Genomic DNA, 18,156 nt, shown 5'->3' with positions numbered 1-18,156 from the left:
GGTAAATTTAACTTAACCACCAAGAAAACCACATGGCCTTCTCGCTTTAGCTTCGAGTAAGCAGTGAGAATCACTTTCCATTAAAGCTCGAATGGTTTTCTTTGCCCCCGTTGGAAGCTGATGCACATAGTCCACATGGTCGTATCATATGGGGGACACCAGAGTCAGAAATCAATCTTTGGCATTAAATTTGGTTGAGCTTAAGACAAAGGTTTTATTTCAGCAACACTTCATTCCGGAGTTTCACAACAGCTGGGCAGCAATGGTTTTATTGAACTGGGATAATTAATAGCCCTCAGCTAGTTTTATGGGTGGTCTTTTTTATAGCAATTTATACTAATATATCTATATTTCCTCGGTATATTCAACATGACAACATGCATGAATATACATGTCAGCAGGATTATTCCACTAATACCTTGCATTCATGCAGACTTCAATGCGTTTAATTTGAACTCTCTATGGAAACCTGATGAAAATGAAGAATCAGAGTAGTTTCCGGCTGTTGTCCAAACAGGTCATAATCAATGGTACAGCAGGATATCTCTTACAAATGGGTCCTTAGCAGGCCGGGCATTGATTAAATAACAAAGGGTATTTGGGGATGCTAACTATGGACCACCAGAGATCGGTCGGTATTAGAAGGGATTTTTGCTTGCATCAGATATCAGTAGCTTTCTTGGAATGCAGGGCTCATGATTTTAATTGGAATTCCAGCAGGAATTAATGCATACCAATCCAATAACATCCAAACATAATGCTGGGGTTGTCAATGCTTTACACCTAATCCTATTGAATGAAACTTCAGACCTCCATTGAATTATCATTGTCAGCTAGTTGGCAACCCTCACAGGAAAATTAATGACGTTATCGCTTTTAAGTTGATGATGATAAATGAAAAGTTGGTTGTACAGTCCATGATGATAGTTCAGTTGAGAAATGTGGATCATCCTGGTGATATTTGGTTGAAGTAAATACGGGAGAAAGAATCCAATTATTCTTTTTTTAATTCTGAAAAGTACTTACTAATTACATGCAGAAATCCCTGACGAGCATTCCTCTCACAACTACTTACAATCAAAGATGGGAGAACAGATTGCCCCCTTAATTTTTATATATTATCTAATCTAAGATTGTGTATGACATCATTACACCCTTGGAAACTAAGCAAAATTTTAATTGAAACCAATAATTTATTATGTGCATAAAAGATACCTAAAGCTGAAGTCATAAGGTATAATTTGAACAAACCGTAGAGGAGACTCCGTTTTGGCTCTTTCAAGATACTTGATTGCTTCTTTTCCTAGTTCATTAGGTAGTTGAAGGCAAATCCAATCGAGCAACGAATCTAAGTCCTTAGCAAAGTCAAGCAAGTACCAGTCCAACAGCTTAGGGATTGCAAACTTTGTTGATGAAATCCCAACAGTAGCCCGTAAGTACTCTTTCTTTGCGACTTCCAATTCGGCCTCAACATTAGAAGCAGTATATATCCGCACCTTCGTTTGACAGACTCGAAGAATCAATAACCAGTATTATACCAGTACTATATGATGTTAATAAGAGCAAACCTAGCAGGCAGAGTTACAAACTTACAGCAGGGGAGGACCAGCTTCCACATGAGAGGGCAAATGTCACCAATGGTTCGGATAGTTCCAAGCCAAACATGCTCCTGGCAGTCATTTCATCATTCTTGGAACCCTTTGAAACGGTCTGATAGAAGTGAGGTATAAGAAGCGTGACAAAGAAGAATCGATTATCAAGCTGATAAAGTTTCCAAGAAACTTAAATGATGCACCACTTACAAATTTTGAGTTGTAAGGCAATCTGAGAATGAAATGTTCAATCGTTATCGCATTTAGCGGGTGCCCCCCGATGTTTATAGTTGCCTGTTTCACCAAAATTTCTTATAAAACTACTAATTACATCTAATTAATCGAAATTGTCTAACGTCAATACGGTTGGACATGAAACAGAACAATATCTTAAGAATGAAAATCAACAATATTATGAGGAAATCATGTGTTCTGCACATCCATACCTTTCGCATCAATTCAACAACCTTCTCCGGACTCTCTGGTACTCCATGTTCTAAGAATGCCTGAATCAACATCAAGTAATAAATGATTTCATCTACTAGAGTAAACCAGTTATCGTAACAGAAACCAAATGCATTAAAAGATAAAGAGTATCACCATAAGAGAATGTGGGGTTTAAATGCATGTGAAGGAAACTAGTATGAAATGATTAGCTCTGATTTTTTTGGTACATTTTAAATCAACAGTTAGTATGTGATACAAGCCTAATCTTTTCAGTTTATACTGACAGAATCTTCCACATACATTCATCATGCAGGAATTGTAGATGTTTATCCAGAAGGCAAGCCTCTCCTGATGATTTAGGTTTTGCAAGTTGAAGGAGGCAAGTCTTGAGAGGAGTAGCCTGGAAATTCAACATACAAAATGATCACAAATCTTCATAACTTCTTCAGACATTTGAATACATGAAAATAAGATGAAAACTGATAACCAATGACTTACTTCAGCCTGCGCAGCAGAAATAAAGAATTTGAGGATCGATTTGGATTGATCGAGCCAGCATCAATTGAAATCAAATGCGTATATGGGCCGATATCTCTCCTCCCAAGAATTGAACAAATACCATAAGGATCCCGAAATTTAGTTTCATCCCTGCTTTCTTGGGAGCCTAACATCGATAGTGAAGGAAAACTTTCTGCACTAGACCTTCTCTTCATTGAGCTCATTCTTAAGAATATGGTGGACAAGCATTTCACAAGTTCCTCAGAAACTTTACTCGCGCCATTGTTTGCCAGTGGCCTTTCATCTGAAGTGCTAAGATTTCGCACTTCTGCACTATCCTGGTCTCTCACTCTACATTCTAGCTGAACATGTAAAACAAGTCAATACTCATTTAACTGCAAATAAGTCTATTATAACTGATGGAAACGGCATTGGTTCATGCCTGCAATTTTTTAGGATCAAAACGTTTCTCTGCAGGTTTTGAATCAATCAAAGGTCTCTTCACAGGTGTTCTCACTAATTGGCTTTTACCCACCAAGGATCCCTTATTGCTCTTTGTGGAATTAGTACAGGATAGGTTCTCCTTTCCTCTTCCATCATCTAAAAAAATAAAAAGTTTTGCATCCCTATTTCACTTCAAATAAATGTTTCAAATGTTAATGGCATGACAAGAGTGTTTAAAATACCAAAAACCTTGCCTGAAAGAGATCGCATATGACTCGCCATGGTTGTATTTCTAGTTAAAGTTCTTGGTTGCGGACGTTTAGGACTATTATCCAGGCAAGGCACACTTAAATCAACTGAACTCTCCATGTTCCCTTTTGACGAAGATGTATAGACAGCTTCATGATACAAGTCTTGTCTATAGTGAACGACTTGTTCTTCAAGCCGGACAATCTCCTCCTCCAGCACTGCCACTTCTGCTAAAAGCTCCAATGTCTGCAAAAGCAGAACCCGACATTAAAATTCCTGTTTGACAATATCCAAATGCACAATTCGTTCACTTCCTCTGCTTCTAAAGTTCTTTAACCACAATGGACATGACCCCAACACCAATACCGAATCCATAATCTTTAAAAAGAGACCAAAAAAAAAAAAACAAACAAAACCCAAGGTGTCAATGAGATGATGAGTTACTAACAGGAGGAGGGAGATATGGAGGAAGACGAGGTAAAGCTCCCAAAGGTCGGTTAAAAGCTCTCTCCAGAGCTTTGTGAATGTTCTCTTCCTGTCTAAGCTTCTTCTTAAGTTTATCAACCTGAAGAAAACATTGGAGTTCCAATACAATCAATAACTACAGTAAATCGTTGTAAGAAATCCAAAAAACTTGAAGAAACTCTGGTAAAACAAGGTCATACATCTTGCTGTAAGGCCTTTTTTCTTTCTTTGCTGGAGTCTCGTGGGTTCTTCATTGCCTTTGTTGCAACAATAGGTGGCTTGCTCCCCTGCATTTCAGCCTTCTCCTTCAAAATGAAAAAAAAAGTTGCAAACAGTTAGCGTTATCAAGCATATAAGCTTAATAAAAGGTTGGAAGAATCAAAGAACAAGGGATAAATTTTGGAACCACGTAGTTGCTCAATAGCGATTGAAGCCAACCCACAATTGTCTGGAAAAATTCCAGGGAATCTCAAATCCAATGGAATAATACAGAAGCCTTCTTTCATTAAAGATTTAAACTTTTAAAACCCGCATTGGATTCCAATCAAGGAAGCTTGCTTTTCAAAAACTATCCAGGGGATTAGAGGCTCTTTCTTGAAATTGAAGATAATTAAGGAATGATCACATTCCTTTATACATACTACAGTCCAAAGTCCAAACCGTCTTTCAAAACAAATTAATATTAAAATAATCAGTAATCCAGGGACCCCAGTTCTCGGCCATTGATTAAAGTTGTTAAATACTGTGATCAGTAATTACTTTTTCATGCTTCCCAGGAACTTTCTTAGCTTGAACAGACGTCCCTACTCTGGTATTCATCTAGTCCAACACCAAATCTGCAAAAACTCATTTCAGAAACTTCAACAAATATCATATAAACAACAATAACAATCAGTAAGCAGATTTAAATCTTCACCCAGAAAACAAAAAGTAGAGTAATCAATCAGATTCAGACCTTTCAACAACATAAAAGAAGAAGTAAGAAGTTCAACTTTCCATAACAAAAAAGACAAACTTGAATGCCTCCGTCCAAACAAGTAAAGACTAAATGACAAGGCTTTCATATATTTTAAAACGAAGCAGACACCCGAACAAGAGTTCTAACGAGAGCCCGTGGGGGGGGGGGGGGGCAGAATAACTACGTTTGCAGCAGTGTCTTGGCTTGGCTTGGCTGGAATATAAATTTAAAGCAAAGGAAGAGTATTATAAGTAGTGGCAGGTGATGTGGAAAAAGATGAGAAAGATGGAGGTTATTTGCAAAAGGCAAAAAAGATAGAGCTGTGCATAAACTCCACGCACGAACACTCCATTGCTCGTGTGTGTCATCATGAATCAACGTGCATCTTCTCTCTTTTTTCCCCCACTTCACTAAATTACTAATACATTCTTCAATCCCCTTTTAACCTGTAAAACCATGTTCACACAGTTTTTATAGATTACAGAAACTGCATGATCTTCTTCTCTCTGTTTTGGGTCATTTGCCTTATTGGGGTTGACCCTATCCCTTTCTTTAAAGAGAAGAAATCACGAAACAAAAGGGGAAAACAAGCTGAAATTGGAATTTGATTTTCTGGGTTAGGAAAAGCAGAAAAAGCGGGGAATTTTAATATTAATTTGGAAGTAAATATTTGTTGTTTCCTTGTATTAATAATCTGCAAAGCAATGGAGTGGTTTTTGTAGGCAAAAGCTGCACACGTCGCATGCATGACAACTAAACTTCTGGAACATGAATTGGCTCTACTTAATTAATATACATATGATATGTTACACTTCACTTTCCCATTCTTATTGCTTTTATCTAATCTGCTGAACCTCACTTTTAATTTTAAATTATTTTGGAATAATAATATTTTCTGGCTTTTTATTGATTAATATTACATTTCTATTCACCAATATTAGATAATATTTTAATGAACGTAATTGTAAAAATATTATTTATTTTATTATTTTAAAAGATTTAATTTAAATTTATGTACATATAAATTACATTATTCGAACCTGAATTATTATAAAGATAATTAATTCTTTTAATCACAAGGATTATTCTAAGAGTTTATTTTTGTTTAATTGATTGTAAAAATATCTAAGGCTATAATCATTAAAAACTTTGATGTGGAGTCGACTGATATCAAACACATAAAATTTAGAAGAAAAAAAATTATTTAGTGTAATATTATTATTTTCTTCCAAAATTTTGTTTCTGAAAACTATAATCCTAATTCCCACCACCTTCTGTTAGGTATCTATTTATTTAGTACGAATCAAGCGACATTCGTAGTAAAAGAATTATTGTTATTCCTTGAGAATTTGGACTTGAACATCATAAATATTAGAAGTGTAAAGTCCAACATTAAAGGGTCGATAGTTATCTTTAAATAAATATTATCTTGAACTTATCTAGATTAATAAAAGAATATTTATTTATATCTTTCCTTAAATATGATGAAGGATAAAATATACCGCTTAAATGTTTAATTACTTTATTGCGGTCGTTGGTGTTTAAACTTGTGACCTTTAGGAACAACAACGATTCTTTTAACTACTGAGATTAACCAAAATGAAAAGAAAAACAAACGACATTTTGTAAATTGAGGATTTTCAAGAATAAAAAATAATAATTTAATGAGGCACATATAATTCTTCTTAAGTATGTTTTTCCTTCTTAATCATATCATCCTTAAAAAACAAGAAGAAGAAAATTCTCTCCTATTTGTGTCTTCAAATCTTGTTTCGGTTCGACACAACTCTCTACAAAGGGTTTGCCTCATCTGTATTTTTTGCTTCAACAATTATTTTAGTATTTTTTTTAAATAAATAGTATTCATAAAAAATATATATCTTATTTTGGTTTTTAAAATTTAAAAACATATTAATTAATTTTTTACTAATAAAATTTATTGTTAATCTTTATTATAATGATATAATAATTAGCATACTGACGTAATTATTAATAATATTAATATGATGTTCATAGTAAACAATATTATGACTAAAGAATTTAATACTTTTATTTAATTTTGAAGTACAAATTTAAAATTAAGAAACTTTTTTTAATACTTTATACTTTAGGAAATTATTGCCTAATAAACTCCACCCAATTTTCAATGACAATTTTACTTAAAAATCACCTAAAAATTAAATAACATCGATTTGGCACCGTTTATCGAATATGTACCAAAATAACACTTTTTCTGACAGATTGATGGGGAGACACGTTGTGTGAAACGCGTCTTATTGAGGTGGAGGAAAGACGCGTTGCAGGGGGCGCACTTTCCTTGGATTTATGTTGATATAGTGCCACAGTAGAAGGCACGTTTTAAGGGACGAGCCTTTGAAAGCACATCACATGTCACACGCTTTTTAGATAGTGGTTTAGGAGTCCCCCCGTGATTTAGAGTTTTTTTATGTTAGAATGGTTTAAGGTTTTTAGATAGTGGTTTAGGGTTTTTATTTGCTTGAGTGGTTTAGGGTTTTTATTTGCTTGAGTGGTTTAGGGTTTTATTGTTTAAATGGTTTATGGTTTAGTGTAAATTAAAATCTTAATCACAAGAAAGCTTAAACCGAAAATAATGAATCATAAACATTAAATGGAAAAATAGAAAAATCCACATCTTATAAAAGAAAAGAAAATAACATAAATTGAAAGTACAAAAAAATAAAATTACATAAATTGAAATATTAGAAAATACAATTACATAAGTAATGGTCACCGGTTAAGTGATGTTAAAAGAGATTGATTTTTTCATATTGTGACCTATGTTTCTACAATGAACACATCTTTTGCTTTCTTTTGATGTTTCTCGAATATTCATATCACAAATGAATTCGAGTGGATTTTGGACAACCTGACTCCTTTAATAACAACAGATCTGATATAATTGTAAGCTAAGTCTGAATCTCATTTGGGTATTTTTCATTATCTACGAGGGGAAACTCAAATTCATATGCCTCGAATACGAGATCAACATAACTTTTATAGTCCAAATGAGAATGTGATTAAGCTGTTATGACATGGAAGTATGAATACTTTAGAGCTTGAAAAAACCCAAAATTACAACACCTTTCTTGTAGATTAACTCTGAAAGAGTTAGATTCAATCCCTTGAAGAGATCATGGTATTTCTGTGACATGAAATAATTCACGGGTGAGAGAAAAATTTGTTATCAACATTTCATTTGATGTTGCAACTTTTTTCTGTAGATCTGCTACTAATCTTGGGTGATAAACATGGTCGTTTTGCATCCAAGTAAGAGCTTGTCCCCCCGATCTTGGCAAAAAGCTGACCCAAACGAAAGTAAGTCATTTTAACCAAAGCAGTTACAGGTAAATGACTCGCCTCCTTTAAGGTTGAATTGATAACCTCAGTCAAGTTATGGTTGTCATATGACCATATCGATATCCACCATCGTATGTATTTATCCACATTTCTTTTTTGATGACTCTGATGTAATTTTATCCATGCTCATTTTTTACTTACAACTCTTGAAGCATAAACTTAAACCTTTGAGGTAAGAGTTCATAACCTAAGTCATATGTACTAAGTAGTGTAAATAGAAATAAATAAAATGAAAATAATTGAGAAATGAAATTGAAAAAAGTAACATACTCATCCATATAAGTAATTGGTGATTATTATTCTTCTTATATTTTTCGTACTAGTTTGCAACAATATGTCAGATACAATAACGATGTTGGATATGTGGCAGTTTCCACATTGGACCAAAAGTGTTCATTGTTGCTTTGATCCCAGCTCCTCGATCTAAAATGATGTAAATGTGTTCCCTCATGACAATATGTAACCGTAAATTTTTTAGGAAAAAAGTACAAGCATGTTTATCTTCTCCTTTAACAAAGGCAAAATCAATGGGAAGGATGTTGCGATTACCATCTTGGACAACTGCTAATAATAAAATTTGTTTGTATTTTCCATACAAAAATGTACTATCAATTTGGACCACCGGTTTGCAGTATTTCACCGTATTAATGCACTTTGAGTAAGTCCAAAAAACACGTTAGAATTGGCATTGATCTCGAAGCACTCGATCTTTCTCATATGCATGTTTAGTTTCAAACTCAACAATAGTCCAAAGATTCAATCTTTGCATTACTTTAAACCAACTGGGTAGCTCATTGTAAGATGAATCACACTCGTCGTGTAATTTTATAATGACATTCTATTTTGCATTTTATGTTTTTCTGTAGGAGACAGTATACCCATATTGAGATTGTATAGCAGAAATGAGCACTACAATAGCTATGTGAGAGCTTGATTTGACCATGAGCTTGATGAATTGACAAATAATGTTGGAGTCCCAACTCAATGTGTCGACTACTTCAAAATCAGTGAGGTGATGCAACCACATACAATGAACTTGATTGCGAGATTTGTTGGGCATCAATATCCCTCTTATGATTCGTAATATGTATGTTCGAATAAATGTTTTTGCCCCATCATCATAATATTTTTCGTTCAACTCTTGAAAATTGGATTTCAGCCATGATAACGATATTTGGCCACCATTGAAGTCAGTCGGGAAGCTCCATGATACTTCATTCATAAAGAATGCCAATCACTATCTGTCATGCCATAAATAATAGTTCCATCTATTAGAATACCCAAATGCATTGAAAAATCCTCCATGGTAATGGTACACTCTCTACATGGAAGATGAAATGAGTGTGTCTCTAGTTTCCGCCTCTCGATTAGTGTAGAAATAAGGGTGAGTTCAAGTTTACAGCCTCCCATAATTTTGGCTATGTAACCGAATCTAGTCTTAGATAAATACATCAAGATACAGAACATTGTGTTCATCTTAGTGTTAAGAATAAACACTTCTAATATACGATTATTTCTCTAATTAATAAATATTATACGAATTAAAATTTAAAATAATACTAAACAATTTAAATTAATAAGATATTCAGAAAAAATAACACAATTTAATATTGTTACCCTATCAAAAAAATGACTTGAGATATGATTTGCACCCAATCGTAGCATCCAACTTTTTATTTTATAACTACAAAAAAGAAAAAATAAATAGTAATTACAAATAATTAATAAAAATGTTTAATAAATATAATAAAAAATAAAATAAAATTTATACCTTCAAAATATTTTGAAAGCACCTACTTAAAAAATTAAAAAAAAAAGATGAGCGAAAGATTTTTGGTGTGTGATGTGTTTGAAGAAGAGAAAGGGTTTATATAGGTAGAGGGGGAGGGGTTTAGGCGGGAATCATGAATAGGAGTAAAGGGTGGGAGAGATGTGGGAGAGGTGGGAGGGACGGAAGGCACACCCCTTACAATAAGTTTTCCCATGTGACGTGAAAATTCCGTAAAGGCATGCCTCCTAAAACACGCATTCCCACGTGGTGCTAAATTAGGCGAAAAACGCGTCCCTACAATGTGTCTTATTATCAACTCAGGAAGACCCGTTTCACACAACACGCCTCCCCCTATTTTGTCAAAAAGGATGTTAATTTGATACATATTTGAGTAAGGATGTTCAAAATATAAAATTACCATTTTCAATTTGAAGTGAGGTAGTAGTGTGGTATAAAGATGGTTATTTTACCCATACATCTGCTTGTTACTACGCTTATTATACGCTACAAATGTTAGGGACGAAACTACTCGCATATGTCACTTAAAATAAGTTGACATCTATTCACAACATATACATATTCTATAAGCATAATTGTTTGAATATAGATCGATTAAAATAGATAAAACGTTATTTTTTATTACTAAGATTTATTTAATGAATTTTGTTTTGCTCTCTAAATATTTATTATGTATTCGAATATATTGTATAAAAATTTGATGTGCATACATCATATTGAAATTCATATTCATATTAACACTGACGAATACCATAAACTCGAAATCAGAGGACCTTGTCCCCCCACTGAAACATCTGCCTTATTGCCTTTATATTCAAGTCATGTCACATTTTGTACACATTGTATTGTGTACCCTGTCACTAAAGCTGTCATCTTCCTTTTCTTTAATCAACATCCCTTTTTCTTTTACTGACTCTAACTTCATTCTAATATGTTTTCCTCAGCTAAAAACCATCGCTTAGTCCAATAAAAACAACAATCATCGCTCTAACAAGCCCTGGATATAAAAGAAGAAGTACATTTGTGAATGGTAATGAACCATAATCTTCAATGCACATTGATCACCTATTATCTATGGAAGCTGTGAGATCATCAGTTCATGTTCATCCATGGGTTTCTGCAGTTTTAAGTGAGGGAAGTGAGGCCAAAATAGCAAAACGGACAAGCCATGGATTTTATGCAGTGGTACAAAGATCCTGATAAAAGGGGGAAAAGCAGTTACATGCTAAAAGCTAATCTCTTTAATAAGTGGCATGAATCAAAACCCACTTTGGCTTGGAGCTCCGAGTCAGCTCACCATGATTACTTTTGCCACTGTCCCAGCTTTGGTTTTCAGTAATTTCATCATCTGAAGTTGTAATCACCAATCACGAATCTGCATTAGAGAATCATGGGGCTTAAGTGCTTAATGATGATAATTTGATGTTAAAAGAAAGTGATTCATTGTGCAATCAGAAGTGAGGAACGAGCTGGTATGATTTTCACTCTGATTAAAAAAAACAACAATACTCACTTATGTCCCATTAGGCCCTCACATAAAATTGGGAAAGTTAGCTAAATCCAGCTGGCCTATCTGATCACTATCTTTCCTTTAATGGTTGTCTTCTGATCAAAGGACAAGAAATCTTTGGCTTAAAAAATCCATGCCTAGCTACAAGCGCATTATGTGTTAACATGGATGCAAAGGCTTTTACACTTGGATCCAGTCTTTTCGATCTCAAAGGGAAGGTGAGACTCTTTTCTCCATTAATGGTGGTCCTAGGAGAAAGAAAGAAAAGATAACAAAATAAAGGAGAAAGTTTCACCATAGATGAAATCAAAGAAGAAACTGAGATGAACCCTTTATCATTTCATAAAATATTGGTTAGCATCTGCATTTTCCAAATTCTTTGAGGGTATCTTGGATGATATTGCTTAATATTGAAACATTGGATGTAAGCTTCCCATTGAATACAAAAGAGACAAGCACTTTCTAGGATGTTTTGTTTTGGAGTTCATTGATGTTTGCATTTAGAAAACAAATGATCAAGTTGTAATTGCATCATCAACTAAGGCAAAGATTGGAGGTTCAAAAGCTAAAGCTAAGTCTTTCCCTTTGCAAAAACTTTTTAGTTTTGGAGGCTTGTGACGAAGCCTCTCTTTCAGCGGCAGATGATGTAGGAATGCTTGTAGCTTTGATTGATGAGAATGGGCACACTAAATCCATCAACTGTTTTTCTAGCCTTTCTTTAGAAAAAAAGATAACATCCCCATATGCTTACTGATTTCCAACCTACACTCTAGGGTTTGTTTGTTTCATGAAAAACATATTCTAGAAAATAAATTTCATAAAATAAATTAATTTTTTTTTTTGAAAATCATTTTACGATGTTTGGATGATGTTGTGTAACTCATTTTCCATTATTGGTAGATTTTTTAAAAAATTCTTTATTATAAACACCAAATACAATGAATAATATTATTTATTAATATAATAATAATATTTTTAATATTAGAATAATTTATTTAATATTATTTATGTCAATATTATTATTAAAATATTATACATGCGATTTTATAAATAAAAATATTACGATTATTATATTTTATTAAAATAAAATTATTAAAATTATATTAACTATTTATTAAAATGAGAATAATATATTATTAATTATATTTATTATTTATTAAAATAATAATATTATTAAAATATTAAAACAAGAATATTATATTATATTTTAAAGAGTATATATTAAATATTCAACAATTCAATAATATTTTTTTATAAAATTTAAAAATAATATTTATTTTATTAATAATTTATTATATATTATTAAAATAAAAATATTATATTATATATTATAATAATATAATTATAACAATAAAATATTATATTATATTATTAAAATTACCAATAAATATAATTTAATAATTAATATTTTTATTAAAATGATATTAAAATAATATATTAATATTAAATATATAAAATAATAATTTTTGAGTATTTATTCTTTAAATTGAAAAGTTCATAAAATGACTTACGAAAAATCAAATGATAAGTCATTTTCCAAAAAATGTAAAGGAAATTTAGTTAACCAGAAAAATAAATTACATTAATCATGTGTTTTCGTTAATCAAATACTAAAAATGAGAAAAATATTTTTAAAAAAATAATTACAATGAAACAAATAGACCATTAGTTTGCATAATCATGAATGTACAAGGGCTTTACGATTGGGTTTTGCCTATTTAGAGTTGTGATGAAACGTGGCCCATTTAGAGTTAAAGGCTACATATGGAATTATAAATTAGCTGACTCTATTTTCATATGTAATGGGGGTAAAGGGAGGTAGGATAGTAAGATGCCCCAACGTCAGGTTGAGAACAGTTTCCGTGAAATACCTCCGTTATGAATTGTCCTCAGTGAGACTCGATATAACGATTACAAGACGATTACAAGGTTAAAATCCTTACGCTAATTAAACCTTATCTTCTTAGAAACTCTCTAACTGAAATAGGTTTCCGTATTACAGGTGCACCAATCAATCTAAAAAGAGTTGTAGTTCTAGTTTGAAACGAGTTGTTTCTGTAATACGATGCAGGATGATTTTGGGTTCACAAATTTTGTGATTATCACTCAAGTTGCCGCTGGAAAATTATACGCCCTGCGAGTCTATCATAGTCTCTGCTCCATCATGCAATTCTTCGGTTCCTATTCTCTTGTATCTCAGAGTTCCACCGTCTTCAGTTCCTGTTCTCCTTGCATACCTTGACACAGTGTTCCCAATAATTAATGGAAACCGAATCTGGGGTGGCTCCACAGCACGTGTTAGTCAGCAGCTGAAAACCAACCTTTCATGCATGAATCCGATATGATACCCACTAACGGAAACCAGAATCAAAATTAAGCGCTTTCTTTCTAATCATGTTTAATTAAGTAATTGATGTGATTACATACAGGGATGGTGCCTGTACCTGTAACATGCTTCACATATATCCCATAAACAATTTAGAAAAGTTTAATGACCATGGCAAAAGTAGACATGTCAAGAAAAATGGGATATAGTTCTACAGCAATACATTGCACTCCTCGGTTTCAGGAAATATTGAACAAAATAATTCTAGGGACCAATTATGCAATTAGCATTTACCCGGGGGGTCGTGATAGGTGTTGAAAAACGCGTTCATCCGCTGCTCAAATTGCAGCCATTCTATGAGGTTAAGTAGTAGAATACAGGAGGATAGAAGGATATCTCCAGATCCAAAAGTGGATTATAATTCATCCCTAACTGGCAGTATCAAAGTCGGCCCCTATAGACTGCCACTTGCCAACAGAATAGAAAATAGACTCTTTCAAATATAAAATCATTGTTTTCCATATATGCGTATATACTTAAGTACCACTAGAAGTTGGCATAAGCTCTTCAGTTACATTATCAGTGATGAAGGTTACTGTAATGTGGTTGCTGCTGCTATTGCCTCACTGCTTACCTGGTTACCCCATTTCATCATGCATGGGAAACCAGATTGAGAATCTCAACAGGTTGATTGCTTCTCGCAGATCCTGGAACACCCCTCGGCCTGAGTTGTGTGCTTGGCTAGATGATCTAGGAAATATTGACCACTCTCCGGTGTATGTGGGATCTCAAAAAGGATTGATGCAAGCCGACAAGATCGACAAAATGCCAGGTCAGCCTGAAGTGGTGGATTTTAATCAGTATGCGGGCTATGTAGCAGTAGATCCGGTGGCTGATCGAGCATTGTTCTATTATTTTGTGGAATCACCGGTGAATTCTCTGAATAAGCCTCTCCTTTTATGGCTAAATGGAGGTTATTTAATTGATCAATTTCATCTAAACCATCGATTCTACATCCACAGATATAGTTTGCATGGTTATAGAAAATATCATATTAAATCGTACCTGAATATGTCATTGAATCTCTTGTTTACTGTATCACATGGTGCTCATATTTTCATACACACAAATCAATCCATGACTGATTATTTCAGGATAGTAGTCATGTCTTCCATTAGTACGAAACAACAATGATCCCATCCGACTATTTTCAAACCCACTAGCGAAACCTACTAATAATTGTCGTTATCCTTGACAACTGTCGTTTCGATGTCAAAATAATTTTCTTCTTCTCGGATAATAAATAAAGAAAAATTCGTAGCGTAAAGAAGTAGGGTCGAATCCACGGGAACTTAAAAAATTCTTAATTTATGTTTGATTGGTCTATGTCAGGCGTGAAAGATAGTAAAATAGGGGGGTTTGGTAGAATGAGATTTAAGTAGTAATAAAAACGATTAAATAAATAAAAGCAATTAAAGTAAAAAAATAAGAGAATAAAGGTTGTGAATAAATACGGTAAAAATAGCCTTAAGCCTTGCTTTGACTCAATTTCCTTTAGATCGTCGAATAAGATTTTCTCTTCGAGATTCACGTCGGTTACTTTGTCTACGAGGGCTATCCTCGTAACTCTATCTTGTATACCGAATACCCAAGGCAATCTTTGATTTTGGCTTCGGGAATTGATTCTATCAACATCTATTGTCGTAGATCAATTACTGTTTAAGTTCGTGGCGACCGACTCGGATTGTTGCTTCTATAACCGTCAATTCCAATCTCAAATCCCTCTTGGCGAAGCTATCTCGCCAAGTGTGTTCCCAGGAAGTCGAATTGCTTTCTATAAGCCGAATTTTCCTCCCACACGTTTAATCGCAACAACCTCTTGACCAAAGTCAATATTTGATTTTGAAAACTGTTTTGATTTTGAAAAAGAATAAACACAGAGATTGAGAGAGATTTCTGAAGATATTAGGGATATGTTTCAATTCTCCCGTTGGAATTGAGTCATCGCGACAGCTCTAGGCTTATGAAAAGTTTAGCTAAACATAACAAAAGTCATACTTAGCATATTAAAAACAAGTTTGAAAATAAAGAAAAATAAAAGAACTTGAAAAGGAAAAAAAGAAAACTTTTATAAAAACTAGAGAGAAAAGAAGAATGTATTCCGAATGATGAGTTTAGGCTTACCTCAAGTGGGTATTTATAGCCTCTCAAAACCTAAAGGATAAGCAAAGAAAATAATTAAATAATACAAAAAATAATTGTTTTTAAATTTAAATTCAAACTTAAACTAGTCTCATAATGCAACTCTACTCGTCAATCTTCCAGAAGGCGTGCGGATGAAGTCTTCTAGAAACCGTCGCTGACTGGACCTTTTAGAAACTGTCACGTCAGACCGCGTCGTGCCCAGAGTCGTACCCATGTCTCCAGCCATGACCAAATAATAAAAAAATACAGAATTCGCTCGTTTTATCACTAATTCTGGAAAGGAAGGACTTGCACGAAAATAGTCATAACACAACCATATCAACAGCAATAACTCCACAAAATCAAATAAATAACAAACAAAGATTAACGATTCTAAACACTCAACCATCCTCAAGCTTAATCATGAAAAAATACCACTAACACACATAATTAAGTGGGCTCCCACCACTATTTGATTATATATCCTTATCAAGTTCTTGGATGGTCTGTTGGTATTTGTACCCAGACGGCTTCATTGAATAAATACTTATCTAACTGTCAAAAACTTAAAAATAATAATAATAATTCAAAGAGTGGCACGTGCTTCATTCTTCAGCAGAAACTCGGTAAGACTTGCCCTTGGACTGTGAGTTTAGAAAAGAATCTGTACATCTATCTATGGAATTGGTCAAATTTGGAACAGCAAAAATGTAGATGATCTGTTGATAATATTCTTTCCAGCTGAAGCCTAAACCTTTTTTTAGTTTATACTTTACAAAATAAAGAAAATATATCCGATATAAATTAATCACTCAATAAATCAAATACATAATAATTATGAAAGATACTCTTAAAATATTAGTCCGGGACAACTTAAATACACATTCGTGTTTAACACAGTTACAAGTGGATATAAGTATCATCATCAATCTGCTGGCCAGGCAAAATCTAATTTATAGCATTATAGAGTTCAGACATTAATTAAGGAAACGGTTGAATTGCTGTACAGGTCCAGGATGGTCGTCTTTCGGATATGGAGCCATGCAAGAGCTTGAGCCTTTCAGAGTAAATAGTGATGGGAAAACGCTATACAGAAATGAATATGCGTGGAACAATGGTACATGAAATCTCTTTTTAGGTTTGATATCGTTACAATCTCAAATTCTCCTAGATATTTTACCGAAACATCCTCCAAAATTTGCAGTTGCAAACGTGTTAATAATATTTTCTGATAAGATGCATATGCTTTTAAAAAAAATTAAATCCTGCTGCTGGCAGTGGCGACACGGATGGCCGAGTTCCAGTGACATCCTCTAGGTATGCCATCAAGACCCTACAGCTTCCAGTAGAGACTGGTTGGCGGCCATGGTACTTTGAGAGTGAGGTAATAGCAACTTCTCCTGCCATTCGATTAGTCCAAAGCCAAAACCTTATAATTTTATGCATATTCCATGTCTGATGGTGGCAGGGTGGAGGATATGTCGTTGGCTACAAGGGTGTGATTTTCACCACAGTTCGGGGAGCTGGGCACATGGTTCCAAGCTACCAACCAGAAAGAGCACTTACCATGATCACATCTTTCCTGCAGTGGAAACTGCCACCGTCTTAAAAGAACCCTCAAGGTATGTACTTTAGCATAGGAATCATCTTATTCTGAAATTCCAGAAATTTATTGCAAAGCTGACAAGATTTCTCTAAATAATTTGATGTAAGAGAAGGCATATTGATAAAATGGACTCTAAAGAAATGTATGGAAGTATTGTTATGTTTGTATCACATGATGAGTGTCAAAGCCTCTCTATTGCCACTTGATAAATTTGAAGGAATTCGTCCCTCACAAGCCCAAACTCAGTATTGATCTTATCAGGACATCAAATTTGCAATAAGCGAAGGTTTGACGATTAAAATATTTCAGTATAAACATGGACGTTGCAATTTTAGACAAGGTTTTTAGGTTAAAGAGATTTTTTTTTATTATCACAAAAGAAAGTACAAAAAATGCCATGCAGCATAAAAGGCACGGCACAACGTCTGATAATGTAAATTGAATAGCCTCCGACTGACATTGAAAAGCCGAGCTGCAGCCTCCAAATGGATATCGACCTTCAAAATGCTAAATTTCTACAAGTTCCAACCCTTTAACTTGGTAAACCTGATGGCCTGTGCTTCACAGAACTAAAAATACTTGCAGTTCTCTATCTGCTTCACTCTGCGTCGAAGCTTCCACAGGGACCTAATAGAACAACTCATTTATTCTATGACAAAGTACGAGATTACTTCCAGGAACAACTAGAGAAAAGAGGCAAAAATGGATAC

At 33.8% G+C, this 18,156-nt stretch overlaps 1 protein-coding gene across 4 annotated transcripts; it reads right to left on the bottom strand.

The window, feature by feature from the left end:
* Window positions 1–977: 977 nt before the first annotated feature.
* LOC120212839 lies at window positions 978–9,813 on the bottom strand. Of its 4 annotated transcripts, none has more exons than XM_039211025.1 (12): window positions 9,803–9,813; window positions 4,455–4,531; window positions 3,896–4,000; window positions 3,679–3,795; window positions 3,236–3,476; window positions 2,980–3,137; window positions 2,538–2,899; window positions 2,340–2,439; window positions 2,039–2,098; window positions 1,803–1,886; window positions 1,594–1,710; window positions 980–1,496 (listed from the first exon to the last, which is right to left on the bottom strand). In XM_039211025.1, the coding sequence occupies exons 2-12, from the start codon at window positions 4,512–4,514 to the stop codon at window positions 1,197–1,199; spliced, it is 1,704 nt and encodes a 567-aa protein (XP_039066956.1). In that variant the 5' UTR covers window positions 4,515–4,531; window positions 9,803–9,813; the 3' UTR covers window positions 980–1,196. The 4 variants fall into 4 exon arrangements, with proteins under 4 accessions (XP_039066958.1, XP_039066956.1, XP_039066955.1 ...); XM_039211024.1 differs by lacking the exon at window positions 9,803–9,813 and adding an exon at window positions 4,651–5,283; XM_039211027.1 differs by lacking the exon at window positions 9,803–9,813 and having other exon boundaries at window positions 978–1,496; window positions 1,594–1,698; window positions 4,455–4,640.
* Between the last annotated feature and the right edge of the window lie 8,343 nt (window positions 9,814–18,156).

This window comes from Hibiscus syriacus, unplaced genomic scaffold (assembly GCF_006381635.1).
Source record: "Hibiscus syriacus cultivar Baekdansim isolate YM2019G1 unplaced genomic scaffold, ASM638163v2 tig00110017_pilon, whole genome shotgun sequence".
Taxonomy (NCBI): domain Eukaryota; kingdom Viridiplantae; phylum Streptophyta; class Magnoliopsida; order Malvales; family Malvaceae; genus Hibiscus; species Hibiscus syriacus.
Note: the sequence above shows the minus strand (reverse complement) of the source record. Positions and strands in the feature narration are given on the sequence as shown.

What these genes read in the sequence shown, in the direction of transcription:
- LOC120212839 (XM_039211025.1), bottom strand. Translation starts at nt 4,514, where the DNA reads ATGAATACCAGAGTAGGGACGTCTGTTCAAGCTAAGAAAGTTCCTGGG. An exon ending in TTGATCCTAAAAAATTGCAG is followed by an intron (nt 2,900 to 2,979) that starts GCATGAACCAAT and finishes TTACATGTTCAG; the next exon opens with CTAGAATGTAGAGTGAGAGA. An exon ending in TGCCTTACAACTCAAAATTT is followed by an intron (nt 1,711 to 1,802) that starts GTAAGTGGTGCA and finishes CACTTCTATCAG; the next exon opens with ACCGTTTCAAAGGGTTCCAA.